Genomic DNA, 13,519 nt, shown 5'->3' on the forward strand with positions numbered 1-13,519 from the left:
TAAAAAGATAAAGAGAAAAGCAAGCAGTAAAATTCATTCATTACATCTGCTTTCTGACTCTACCCCTCCCCCTTTTCCTTGCTAATGGCTGACCACGAAGAGAGAGTCACTACAATTTGAAAAGGAAGGAAGATCCAAATACATTCCTCCAAATGGTTTCCCAATAAATGTTTACACCTCAAGAGTTGGAATATACACATTCACAGTGGCATTAAAAAGGGAAAGGGTTTGTACAAAAGTTCTGGCACACCAGTCTGATGTGAGGACCTCCGCTCCTGTACAGCAAACTGATTGGTTACCGCTTCACTTCAGAATTCTGAATTTTTCACAAAGTGCTCATGTACAGCAAGAGACTGATTATCACTCAGGCACCGACATTTTTCACTACCCTAGAAGTTTTTTTTAACACAAAGTCGCAGCAACATTAGCGCAACTCATGACACCCACAGTACACACAGATTAGCAAAGGGCACCGCCGCTAGTGGGTATGGCTCTGCAAAGTCACTTGCCTTATCTACCATCATCAGCAACATTCCACAGGTAAGGGCAAGCTTCACATCGTGGCACTGAAATAAATGAGGAGTATTCAACGGTCTCCAATTTCCTTGCTACGCTGCTGGGGTTGTTGGCTCTTACGGGGGGGGGGGGGGGGGGGGGGGTCAGGTATTGCTCCACAGATTTTATCAGCCCCGGGTTTCTCATCCCAGAGTCAAAACATATGGTGCTAGAAAAGCAGAGCCGGTCAGGCAGCATCCGAGAAGCAGGAGAATCGACGTTCCGAGCTCTTCATCAGGGATCCAGATTTAAACTCTTCATCCACACTTTTTGACCCTGATCTGCAGTCCTCACCCTCTCCCATCCCAGAGTCCAAACCAAGGGTCCCAGCACACGTTTTGAATGTATCAACAGTCCGAGCCAACCTGTAGTGGACGGTATCACTTCGCAGTGGTAACCATGTCCATAAAAGGCAGTATCTGTGACCGATCTTCTCCCTTCACCAACACCGAGACCCATGAGGGTTGCCCTTAGCCTAAGACAGGCTTGCAGGAAGTGACAGACTTGAGGCTTTGATGATCTAGATGGCACACTCACACCAAACTGCTCGGAACTAGGCTCTGGTACCACGTCAAAAAGTGTGGCGCTGGAAAAGCACAGCCGGTCAGGCAGCATTTGAGGAGCAGGAGAGTCAACCTTTCAAGCATAAGGTCTTCATCAAGAATTCTTGATGAACAGCTTATGCTCAAAACGTTGACTCTCCTGCTCCTCGGATGCTGCAAGGCCAGCTGTGCTTTTCCAGCACCACACTTTTTGACTTTGACCTGCAACATCTACAGTCCTCTCTTTCCCACTCTGGGACCAAGTCTCTGGCCACTCTCCAGAGTGATCCTGCGAGTACACAAAGATATGCCCCTGGCTGCTGTAGCTCGGCTGGGCCATTTTTGGGGGGGGGGGGGGGGGGGGGTGGGGGGTTGGAGAGCTTGGTCTCATCATCCATACAGGTGTCTATTGCTGGTCTCCACCCCAACTGCAAAGGAAGGGTGTTTGATGATTAGAGTGCAAGATAAATTAAAAGGCAAAACATGAACAGAACAAAAACCTTCTCACACTGGAACCTTGACTGGATCACTGGATTCCTGTGGCCTGTGATTCCAACTGCTTCCTCGATACAGGCATTCACCCAACCACAGGACACTGTCGCCTCTCTTGCATGCTGTTGTTTCTCTGCCATGGCAGGGTTGAACACATTTTCCCTCCTTGATTTTTCATCTCCCACCTCTCTCCACAGAAGTCAAGAGTGGGACGGTTACACTAGTTCATTCTTATCATGTGCCCCGAGGGGGACAGTGAAGGTAACGGACACGGTCAGCTTACAATTTGTCCACAAACCCAAGCTAACACTGCCCAGAGAACAGAAGGGATATGAATCAGTAACTGATCAGCCCTGAGTGTGTACAGGATACATGGGCTGGACATGGTACACATGCGAGTGTGCAGCCATCAGTTTTCAATGGCATCAAGAATGCCAAAGCAAGATTTCAGTCAGGGAACATTAGACATACCATGTAACTAGCCCATTCAACCGTAACAAGGTGCCCTCCATGATACATTAAATCATGTCTTTCCTGCAAGTAACAACAAAGGACTCATTACAACAAAGACAACATTACTCCAGTTTTAGCCGCTAGTGATTTGCCACATGGAAATTTGCAGAAAAAGCAGGTTCCTATCTAGAATTATGGGATGGAGTAATGAAAGGAAAGTTGTTTGCTACAAGCACTGGGACCAGGTATTTCAGTGTCCCTCCCAATTAATCCACCCAGCCTGGGTCAGGCTGTGGAACCTGTGGAGAATATGAACCTGAAAAGCCACCCAACAACTTGTGTTATATAAATCAGTGATACACTTTGAAAACAGTCAACATTCAGGCCCCTCCCCCAGCCATGATTCCCATGCAAAGGCCAATTTAGCATCATCTACCTGTTCGGAAGCCTGGGATTGAACCAGACACTTTCCACCCTGGTCTGGATGAACTCGTGTATTTTTCCCAAAAGAGCATTGTGTGGGTCAGAGCCCATTGTTCAAGTAGATCAATTTTTGCATTTTCTTTATAGATTTACACAAAGGGGCCTCCACTTCCCCCAGCCCAGACTCCAGAGTGATCCTGCCTATTCTACCACTGCTGCTGCTGAGAGAGAGCGAGTGGTTATAACTGGACCACTCAACAGCAACTCTCAGAGGGCAGATGGAAGTGCTGAGATCCCAGCAGCTCCTCTGGACACTGCCTGTGCTCATGCACACAAACGGCACGTACAGCAAATCCAGTTTTATCGCTTCAAAGCACCCCAACTGATCAATGCGGTGTCACAAAACCAACCACTCAACAGGCAGCCAAGAATATATAATAAAAATATTAAACGGTGTGTATTTAAAGAAGTGCCTCGCTCCACCATGATTTTACTTATTTTTATCCAATCTACATCAATTCTTACACCATGATTTATTTAAGGATTTAGAGATAAGCTCGCATCTCTTCTCCTGGTTTATATTCCACTTTTGTGACAGATTTAAGAACATCAGATTTGATGAGGATCCACAATGTCTCCTCATTGCCCACATCCTCATCTTCAGTGAATGTCTGTCTCTCTGGTCTCAGTATGGCATCGGGATCTACAGATTGATGTCCAGTAGGTCAGTGTATGGTCTCATTTCTTTCACGGGATGCTGGAGCCACGGGAAAGTCCAGCATTTGTTATCTGTTCCCTAATTGCTCTTGAGCCTAGTTTTTGCCTGACCATTTCAGATGTCAGAAATGACAAACATCTTTTGTTTTAAATGAGGGCGTGTGGACCAATATTTGTTGCCTATTCCTAGCTAGCTTTGCGAAACTGGTGGTGAGTTGCCTTTATGAACTACTACAGCTCATCTGATGTAGGCAGACCCACCCACACTGCTGTGGAGGAATGGCAGGATTTTGACCCAGTGACACTGAAGAAACTGAGAGACATTTCCAAGTTAGGATGGGGAGAGGCTTCAAGAAGAACTTGCAGAAGGTGGATGTATCAGCTACTCTTGTCCCATGAGCTGGGAGTGGGCACGGATTTGGAACGTGCTGTCTGAGGAGCCTTCCTGAATTTCTGCACTGCACGTCGCTGGAGCAGGTGGGACTTGAACTGGGGCCTCCTTGCTCAGAAATAGGGGCACTACAACTGCGCCACAGGACCTTAGCTTAATGAGTAGAAACTCTATTGTTGACAGTCTGGACACGTAAAATATCCCAAGGTGCTTTACAGGAGCAGTTTACAAAGATACTGACCAACATAGAAGAGATATTCGAACAATAGTGGTAGTTTGGTCAAAGAGGTAGGTTTTAAAGAGTGCCTCAAAAGGAGGGAGGACAGGAAGAAGGTTTAGGGAGGGAGTCCAGAATTTTGGATCAAGGTAGCTAAAGGCAGAGCCACCAAAGATGCAGTGAAAGATTATCAGAATTGTACAAGAGTGCAGTCTGGCATTCTAACTCTGCAACACAACTCTATTTCACATTCAAACTCATGGCAGTGTAAGCATTAAGATTCAGACAGCAGTTCAGGGGTGCATGGGCACAGGGTTGGGGATGGGTCAAGTGAATGAAGCAGAAAGACATATATGTAAGGAGAAAGAGCAGAACGCATCCAAATTAGTGTATCCTGCCTTGCATTCTGCATATAGTGTCTTCCATAAGCTGATGTGCAGGACATAAAAGAGGAGGAAACCAATGATACTCCCCTCACTGGCCTGGGGAATGCAGTGCCTTCAGCTTCACAGCCACCACCCCCTGACCAGAGCTTCCCCATTCCAAGGGCCTTCGGAACTGCATTCCTGTTTGTGTTTCATTTACATCCTGGCCCCCAGGAGTCACGAGCCTGCGACTAGAATAGCAGCGACAGCTTTACCATCAGGCGAAGGCTACTGGCCTTGGATTGTCTCAGATTGCAATGTGACCTTTTTTTTGGTTCCTCAAGCAGCTAAAACCCAGTGATGGTAACAAACCCGTGCATCCCAATGAAGGCACCAAATATTGCACAGTGATCCACAAACCCCAAACAGTTACAAGTTAAAAACATTGAGCACTGGTACTGAGTTGCCATAATTTTGATTGGTGCCACTGAAGGTTGCAGACCATGATTGGACAACTGAATCAATACAATCTTGCTTCATATTATTGCTGGCTACCTGACTGTATTAATGGGCTTTAATAGGATTCAACACTTAAAATCAATGGATTACCAAGAGTCAACAATTACAAAACATTAATAGGATTGCCACTAATATTGATCCAACGCAGGCAGTAGTATTCAGTATCCGTCGAGAGAGATGCACAGGTAACCTTTCAAGATGAAGTTGATTATTCTTCAGAACTGAAGAGTCATAACTGACTCAAAACGTTAACTCTGCTTCTGTCTTCATCAAAGCTGCCAGACCTGCTGAGGTTCACCAGCACTTTCTCATTGTATTTCTGATTTCCAGCATCCGCTGCTATAACCTGCTATCAATACTTGGTGTGGGATGGGTCGGAGATTCTTTGGCTCGTCAGAGGACTTGGCTGTGGGCAGGGATGTCAGGTAGCAGCTAAATGGTTTGGAAACCCTCAAACCCCCGTTACTCCCTAATGGCTCAGAGCTCTGCATTCCAAAGGGTTCTTCCTGCCAAAGACAATCTGCCAATCCCAGAAAATTATTCATTTCTGTGCAGATCATTGACATTCCTGGCCAAGTAACCCGGCGGTGAGGGGGGGAAAGCAGTGCAGTGAAAACGACTCAGCATGCAGATATTAAAAAGGTCCTTTGCTTTGTGTAGATCAGGAACAAGGATTTTTCAGGGAAAAGAGTCTGAAACCCTTAGTATTTGAGAGCCGGCCTTTCCAGCACTAAATAGCACGCATGACAAATTTGATGAGAAAATACAATGAGGCGCACTAAAACAACTGAGCTCTTGTTCGGGGATGTTGAAGAATTTAACTGGTGTATTGCACCTTTCAATGCAAGATTCATTCCCAACATCATAAAGGTTTTAGGGACGAGTGACATTAGGAACTTTCAACAGTAACCCAAACTCCTCCTGCTCCAGTTGACACACTGACAACATTTAGAGAAGGATCCCCTGCATCTCAGTTTGGAAGAATAACACAAACTGTCAACACTTGACATCCCACTTCACATCTCAGAATGATCTTGCCCTGTTTCAGATAGGATTGCTCTTGGATTCAGCACAGGAGGACGACAAGACCTGGACAGTACAATTGTTCCTTTCCCTCAACCTTGACCACAAAACAACAACCCAGCCAGTGCTCGAGGGAAACAAGACAATGCTGGTGACTAAAGCAGCAACACCCAATCACTTTCCTTCCGGCTAGGTAATGGCCACAGTAACTTCAACTTTGGCTACTGCGAAGAGTACGTTGGCCACTAATTTGCAATACTGCTTACGACCACAAGACCCACAGTGAGAATTGGTGGCTGTGTATTCTTTTTTCCAAAAAAAATTTGCCGCAATGTTGACAGCAATCAATGATCGATCTAACTAGACTTTAAAACCAGACTTTCAAGACAATTTTCATTCAATTGATTTTCAAATCTCCATCACCACGTCCAACTCTCCAAGGGTTCATGATCTAAGAGTCTCCTTCAGCTTAGTGTCCATGCCCAGAAGACGTAACCCCCCCACACACACACTTCCCCAGCTCCAAAGCTAATTACCATCCATTTCTCAGCCAGGAGGGACACCTGGTGAGAGAGGGAAATGCATCAGCTTGGCCAAGGGCTCGCAAGCAAATGCTTCATGTGCGGGTGACAAACTGGAGAATCATTCCAAGCTCGGATACCAGAAAGCTTGAAGCATTTGAGCAGGCCGGATAGATTATATCGTTTGATGCTCATAACCAAGGTATGAAGTGACAAGCAAAGCTTGTACACCAGTGCCATGCTCGTCAGCGATGTGACCTATACACAGATATGATTAAACTGCACGTTTTACATCGTGCAATCATTTTACATTCTAAATGATTGTAACTTTACAGATTTAAAAGAGATCCTTGGATTGGCTGGCAAGGTTCAAGAATCCTCCTCCCCCTCCTGCTGTATCCTCCTTCATTTGAGAAATACTACACTGGGTGACAATAACTGTTCCCCCACTCTGAAAGGCAAGGTGGGCAGGTGGTGGACGACTTTCCCACATAGGCCGTGTTGCTTCAGTCTGTGGGGGAGTGAAATCTGGGCAGACAACCCCTCCTCCTTCCTAACTCTGCAACCAGAAGACCCAGAGAACATGCACCAGGCTCCAAGACCCCAGTTGGCAGTGGTAGCTATTTATCGGTTGAGCACTGTCTGCACTTGAGTGGCGCATGGCCTGAAGTGCTGATTTGCCATCAGTGCTACAAAGACCAGGAGAACAGGCTCATGCCACCTCCCCCGCACAACTCAGGGACTTGGTGGATTCACTTCTCGGTAGGTCAACGTGTCACATCCACCCAACAGGATTGCACCCTAACTTGTTTCATTTTGTAGCCTCGAGGGGTTTGTATTTTAGGCTCTGCGTTTTCAGAATCGATGGGGAAAGCTGTCGCTGATGTTGGGCAGAGCACGAGAGCCCACGTCCCTCAGTCCGATGAAACAGCTCCGAGTGTGACTCCAGAATAAGTGGTACAATGATTGTGAGCAGCTGTCCCCTGGGGATAAAGTCTACCTCCCACCTCAGGATAAAACAAAAGGGAACTATTTCTTGACAAGTCATGATACTGTGGTTACTCGCTTTGCGAAGTACAAGAGAACATGGGGAGGACCAAGATACCTGTCCCGGGTGCAGGCAACACCCATTGGACTTGGCCTGAACAGCTTGGTGTTTGGGATGAAAGGGGAGGGGTCAGTTAATTTTGATACCTGCTCACTTAGTGTACCTTTGGGTTTTTTGTATTAATTTATTTCTTTTTTCTAAAAAAAACATACCCACCCTCCCCAATCAGTGCAAAAACACAACCTTGGCAACGTAGAAACCAAATAGTGGGTAGGCGCTGAGAGGGTGATCCTGCTTCATTAGGACCAAGCTCTTGAGCCTTGTGAAGGTCAAAGAAACCCACGCTGCCCAGGTCAATCAGCGGGCAGGCTCAGAGTTGGGAATCTTGTCCAGTTGTAGATTCCCAGCAGAGATGGTCAGGCCCAGAGTCGAGTCATGAGCTCCAGCCCATTCTTGCCTGCAACTCTGAAACAGCGAAAATCCTCTGATGTTTAGCCAAGGGTCCTGCGTTCCCAGCGCACGTGTATTTCCCGGTCAATTAAAGTGACCGCGAAAAGCGCACACTTGGAAGTGAATCTGATCAGGTCCCATGCACTGAAGGCCCACACGGACCTGGGGATTTCGCAAACAAATCGCCCTCCACGTTCTGGCTGTTTGATGTTAATCCCAGTGCAGCTGCAGGTCTTGACTGTCTAGAAAGTCAGTAGAAAAGACACTGGGGGCTACGGAGCTCAAAGGAGCAAGACCCACAGGAGTGCTGCCCATCGTCAGGTCGAGCCACTCCATGTTGTCCAGGTTAGTGTCAGTGAGGTCCAGAGCCAGGCTGGTGCTGTCTGCCGTGAAGTGCATGTCTGAAGTGTCCATGGGAGAATGAGGGTGCTCGAGAATACTGGAGCTGCTCAGCATTTGGTTGTGTAGGTCATCGATGAGGGAGAGGGGCTCCGTCCCGTCGTTATCCACCGATAACAGCGGCACGCCGGTGGTGCTCACGAGGAAGTCCTCGAGCCGGTTCTCGTGGTCAATGGGCTGACTGTCGGTGACAGGTTCCAGCAGCAACTGAGGTGACGGCAGCTGTGCTTTGGCCACTGGCGGCGGCGAAGAGACGGCCAGCGTGGGCGAGACGTTCTGGGGAGACGGCGTATTTAAAGATGTGGAAATGTCCTTGGCGTTGAGCGAAATTTCTGTCAAAGAGAATAAACAACTCAGTTGGTTCCGTAATCCAAGCTCAGTTCCTCAGACCCTTGGACGGGTCGGTCTCAGTCAGCCAATATACAGAGTTTCACCAAAGACATGGAGGGCACAGGGCTCAGGCAATTATGGTACAACTAATTTCAGGGACCGGGGTTTTCAATCTAAAACTACACTCCTGATCGTGATTCACTGGCAAACAGCCAGAAAGGTTCAGAGTTGGCCACGTACGTCCTGCAATGGTAGCACTCACTATCTGGCTTCATGCTAACAGCAGTTTTATGGAAGCACAGGAGAAATTCAGAGAGGATTTACTTTTAGAAGGTAAAAGGCAGCGACTTAGGATGGGGAGCACAGCAAGATGGGAAATAGAGAGACAAAAACTATCAAAACTAGCAACTCAAAGTGGTCAGGCCAAAAGGAGCATAAGCAGAAATTAGGGTTTTAGAGAAATAGAGTTGGCAGCAATGACCAACTTATACAGAACTTTGCTTCGGCCACACTCGACATGAGCCAGGGAGCTTCGAAAGCACAATCCTCATAGCACTGCTGCCTCATTGATGGCCACATCCTTCAGTAACTTGGGAGATTCTTGGGGAACCAATGGAATTTTCAACACAAGGGGCCGAGAGTATAAATTATAACAACACACATTTATACAGCATCTTTCTCACAGCGAGACAGCCCAAGATTCTTCCTCTGTCACATTCTTAGACAAAGCTTGCCCTGAAGCCCATCAGAATATATTAGGGTGAGCGTTCAGAAGCCTGATCAGGGAGGTACACCTTAAAAAGGATTGCAGGTGCAAGGTGGTAAGATTTAGAATGTAAATCTCCAAGTAAGGATCCTCCATTATACTAACACTGCGGCCCAGCTCAACGAGGGGGCGTGGGGTGGGAGAGTAACTTCACCAGTCCACGGTTGAGGGGGTACCTATCAGAGGCACATTGACAGCCGGGTGGGATCTTACAGGCAATCATCTTGAACAGCTCGGCTTTAAAGCTTTTAGCGAAGCAAGCATATGTGTAGACAGCATGAACCTACCTCCACTTTCAATGAGGATATCAAACAAATCATCCATTTGTTGGCTTCTGGAGTTTTCCTGAGGGCAGTAAAAACAGTGGAGTCATTACCGAGTGCAAACTAATATTGGAAAGAACCAATGAAGGTGCTGCAATGTGACAACTCCCAAGCAGGAAGCCACAGGGGTCAGATTGTTCAGTAGCCACTTGCCTGGTGTTAACAGATGAATCCCCTGCTGAGAGCCATGAGCCTGAAACACTGATGGGACCAAGCTGCCAGTGGGGAGAATGCACCTGTCCGGTTTCAAGTTAGGCCTATGGAGATGACGTGAGGTGTGACACTAAATTACTTCACCCCGATGAGGGGGGAAAACTGGCACATCCAGTTTCAGAAAAGCTCCTCCTTGGCACAAAAGCTGCACCAGACCAGTACCAACCACCAATGAACTGGGTCCCATCAATGGTTAGAACAAGTGCTGAGGCCCAATGCCAAGTCCCAGAGATTTCTACACGTGTCATGGAGATGGGAATAACAACAATCTCTGAACAGAGTGAAAATTGCTGACCTGTCTGGTCTATGATTAGGCACGAGCTTGAGACACAATGCCACAGGAGACATGCCATGGTGTTTGGCCCCATCCTGACTGAGACATGATGTGAAGCTGCCTGTATTGGACTAGGGTGGACAAAGTCAGAAGTCATACAACGCCAGGTTAAAGTCCAACAGGTTTGTGGGCGGCACGGTGGCACAGTGGTTAGCACTGCTGCCTCACAGCGCCTGTAGACCCGGGTTCAATTCCCGACTCAGGCGACTGACTGTGTGGAGTTTGCACGTTCTCCCGTGTCTGCGTGGGTTTCCTCCGGGTGCTCCGGTTTCCTCCCACAGTCCAAAGATGTGCGGGTCAGGTGAATTGGCCAAGCTAAATTGCCCGTAGTGTTAGGTAAGGGGTAAATGTAGGGGTATGGGTGGGTTGCGCTTCGGTGGGTCGGTGTGGACTTGTTGGGCCGAAGGGCCTGTTTCCACACTGTAAGTCTAATCTAAAGGTTTATTGGGAATGACAAGCTTTCGGAATGCTGCGATGATCGAGCAGTCCTCCGAAAGCTTGTGATTGCCAACAAACCTGCTGGACTATAACCTGGCGCTGTGTGACTGCTGACTCTGACTGAGACTGCTCTCTCTCTCTGATTTATGTGGGACTTCATTTCCTATTTTCCATCATTCTGATCTGGTACTCTGTACTTCCACACTCTGCCTTTGGTCTGGCAGCCAAGTAGCAATCCATTCTCATTGCCCCGACTGTACATGCTTTAACTTAGTCCACTGGTCTATTGTGATACCTTACCAGAGGCTTTACGAGCAATCTTGCTTATTATTAACTCTTCAAAAACTCAAGAGGGTTGGCCAAGTAACCCCTTCTAAATCCTTAGGACCATTCATTTTTAATTATATTTCTGCTTTCCAGATGCTTCACTTCTCCTCCCTATTGTGGGGGCGCCATTATTGTTCCAACCTCCATTATTAAACTGACCAGGTCTGTCGCAGCCTGCGCCCTATACTGTTCAAACTTCCCTCCTAACATACAGTTACAGCATGAGTAATTCACTACTCCATTTTTCTGATAAATTATCAAATGTGTTAAAAAATGCATCTGCTATTTCTTGCCCAGATTCTTTTACAATACAGGAACGTAATTGATTCAGGCAAGGGTTGCTGCTCTAATTTTAATCACAATCACATCACTTCTAATTTCATCTTGAGATACCACGCCCACCTGACCAACTTTCCAAATAAATACTGAAGCAAAACGATGACAATTGTGCAAATGTACCTGTGATTTTATCCTGACACCATCCTTTACTGCCCCTTTGGCTTTCCTTTTCTTTATCTGCCTTCAGAACATTTTGCTAATTTGTTTTTTTTAATCTCGATTATTTGGCTTCATAGTTCCTCTTTGTCTTAATTTTTTTTCATTCCTCCCCAATCACTTCATGTGCTCCCGCTGCGCCTTTTCCATGATGTCTACTGCACCCTTCAGAATTGTACCCTTTTAAAAACATTTCTTCATCTCCTTTCTCCCCACTAAAATCCATAATTTCTTTGCATTACACTTTATTGGCCATGAGGCTGCCCATCTATGCCCTCGGTATACTTCTCACGAGTCACAATACTTTCTATTTCATCTGCTTTAACCAGCCTGATGGGGTGGTACATTTCAGATTATAACTGTTGTAGGGCCAGGGCCAGGGCCAGTTAATGGCAATGTATAAATTGATGCTCATGATGAGTGTTACTGATAAGATCCTGTTCAAGTAGAAAGTGACAACTGCTAGTGTAGCAGAGGAAAACCACTTCCTAGTCTAACTGGAAGAGTCTCTGGTGCTTAACAAGATATAGTTGTTGTTGACAACTAGTAACACATGATGTTGAGATGGTTAATGATATTACATAGATTTTCATTAAGTTCGATTCTGGGCACTATATGTATGGAAGGAGTTAAAGCCCTGGAGAGACTTCAAAAGAGATTGCCTACAAGGATACCCAGAATGAGGGATTTTAGATAAACAGAAAGATTGAGATTGGAAAGAGACACTGGGCTTAACGTTCCCTGCTCCAGACCTCACTGAGGTATTCAACATCATGAACTGTTTTGACAAAGTAAAGGAGGACATGCTGTTTCACTAGTTGGCATAACTAAGGGGTCACAATGCCAACGAGAGAGCTAGGAGTGAGATGAGAAATTTCTTTACTCAAGGAATTGTTAGGATTTGGAAGGTGCTGCCTGGGAGAAGGATGGGAGGCAGATTCCATAGATGGTTTCAAAAGAGCCGAATATATATTTGAAAATAAAAGTATTTAGAGGCTACAGAGATACGGCTGGGTAGCCCTTTCAGGACTCGGCATGGACAATGGGCCAAATGGCCTCCAGCTGTACTGGAAAATTTGATGATATGACAGACATTGTTCCAGAAATGTTGAGGACGACCAGATTTAGGGTGCACTTCCTCGGTGACCCTCCCACAATGTCCGGGAGGTTAATCTTCAATTCCCAAAACCAGCAGACTAACCCTGGAGGGTTCATAACTCTCTAGGGAGGCCAGTCAGTGCAGTGAAATGATGATGCAGCACCTTGGAGGGGGGTTAGGTGAGGGAGACAAGATTTTCTCTTACTCTCTCACACGTGACCCCCCTCCACCATCCCCCCAGTGAAATAGTCTGTGGATATATCTTTGAGCTGGTGTTAAGGAAGCTACTGAAGCGATGGATGAGCTTACCTTGTGCGTGGAGCTGGGGCCGTTACTCACAGCGTTTGTCCTGGCTTTTAGTGAGCCCTCAGTTACACTGTTTACAAAGCAAGGCTGCACGTTCAGGGGTGTAAAGGAGTAGGAAAGCACCCCGGATGTCCCCGTGATCAGCTGCAGACCTAACTTCTGGTCCTACAATGAAAACAAACAGGAGTGAGGAGGAGTCAGACACCGCCTGCTGACATTCAGTCCAAACAGGGAAACCTGCCGCAAAAAAGTGCTTTTAATAAGTGCAGCTTTATTACTCCAACATGTCAAAGAGATGGTAGGCCATGAGGCTTATTCATTAATGAGGATTGTCGAGTTTAAATTGTAACAAGATTATATTTCAACACTTGCTCCATGCTGATATTTCGATAAACCAACTATCTATTCCTAACTTAAGACCATAATATCCAGGAGGAGGAGGCGGCCATTCAGCCCACCAAGTCTGCTGTTCCATTCAATGAGATCATGGCTGATCTGATAAATTCTCAATTCCATTTTCATACCTTTTCCCCATAACCCTTGATTCGTTAAAATATTGATCTCGGCCTTGAATACACTCAGTAACCGAGCCTCAACATCCTTCTGCCAGAAACAACTTCAGACTCACCACCCTCGGGGAAACGCAATGCCTCCTCATCTCGGCCTTAAAAAGTGCGATCCTTGATTCCGAGAGGTTGCCCTCTGGTCTAGACTGTTCCACAAAGTGAAACAACATCCCATCTACCCTGTTCAAGCCCACTAAGAATCCTGAA

The 13,519-nt window shown here is 46.6% G+C and overlaps 1 protein-coding gene across 1 annotated transcript; it reads right to left on the reverse strand.

The window, feature by feature from the left end:
• Window positions 1-1,237: 1,237 nt before the first annotated feature.
• Window positions 1,238-12,911, reverse strand: LOC132810032 (myocardin-related transcription factor A-like; the record flags this gene model as incomplete). The annotated part of the gene is made up of 3 exons (XM_060822615.1): window positions 1,238-8,447; window positions 9,499-9,556; window positions 12,750-12,911. Coding segments are annotated over 3 exons (741 nt in total), but the record flags the coding sequence as incomplete, so codon positions are not given.
• Window positions 12,912-13,519: the final 608 nt, after the last annotated feature.

Source organism: Hemiscyllium ocellatum, unplaced genomic scaffold, assembly GCF_020745735.1.
Source record: "Hemiscyllium ocellatum isolate sHemOce1 unplaced genomic scaffold, sHemOce1.pat.X.cur. scaffold_1507_pat_ctg1, whole genome shotgun sequence".
NCBI classification, from domain to species: domain Eukaryota; kingdom Metazoa; phylum Chordata; class Chondrichthyes; order Orectolobiformes; family Hemiscylliidae; genus Hemiscyllium; species Hemiscyllium ocellatum.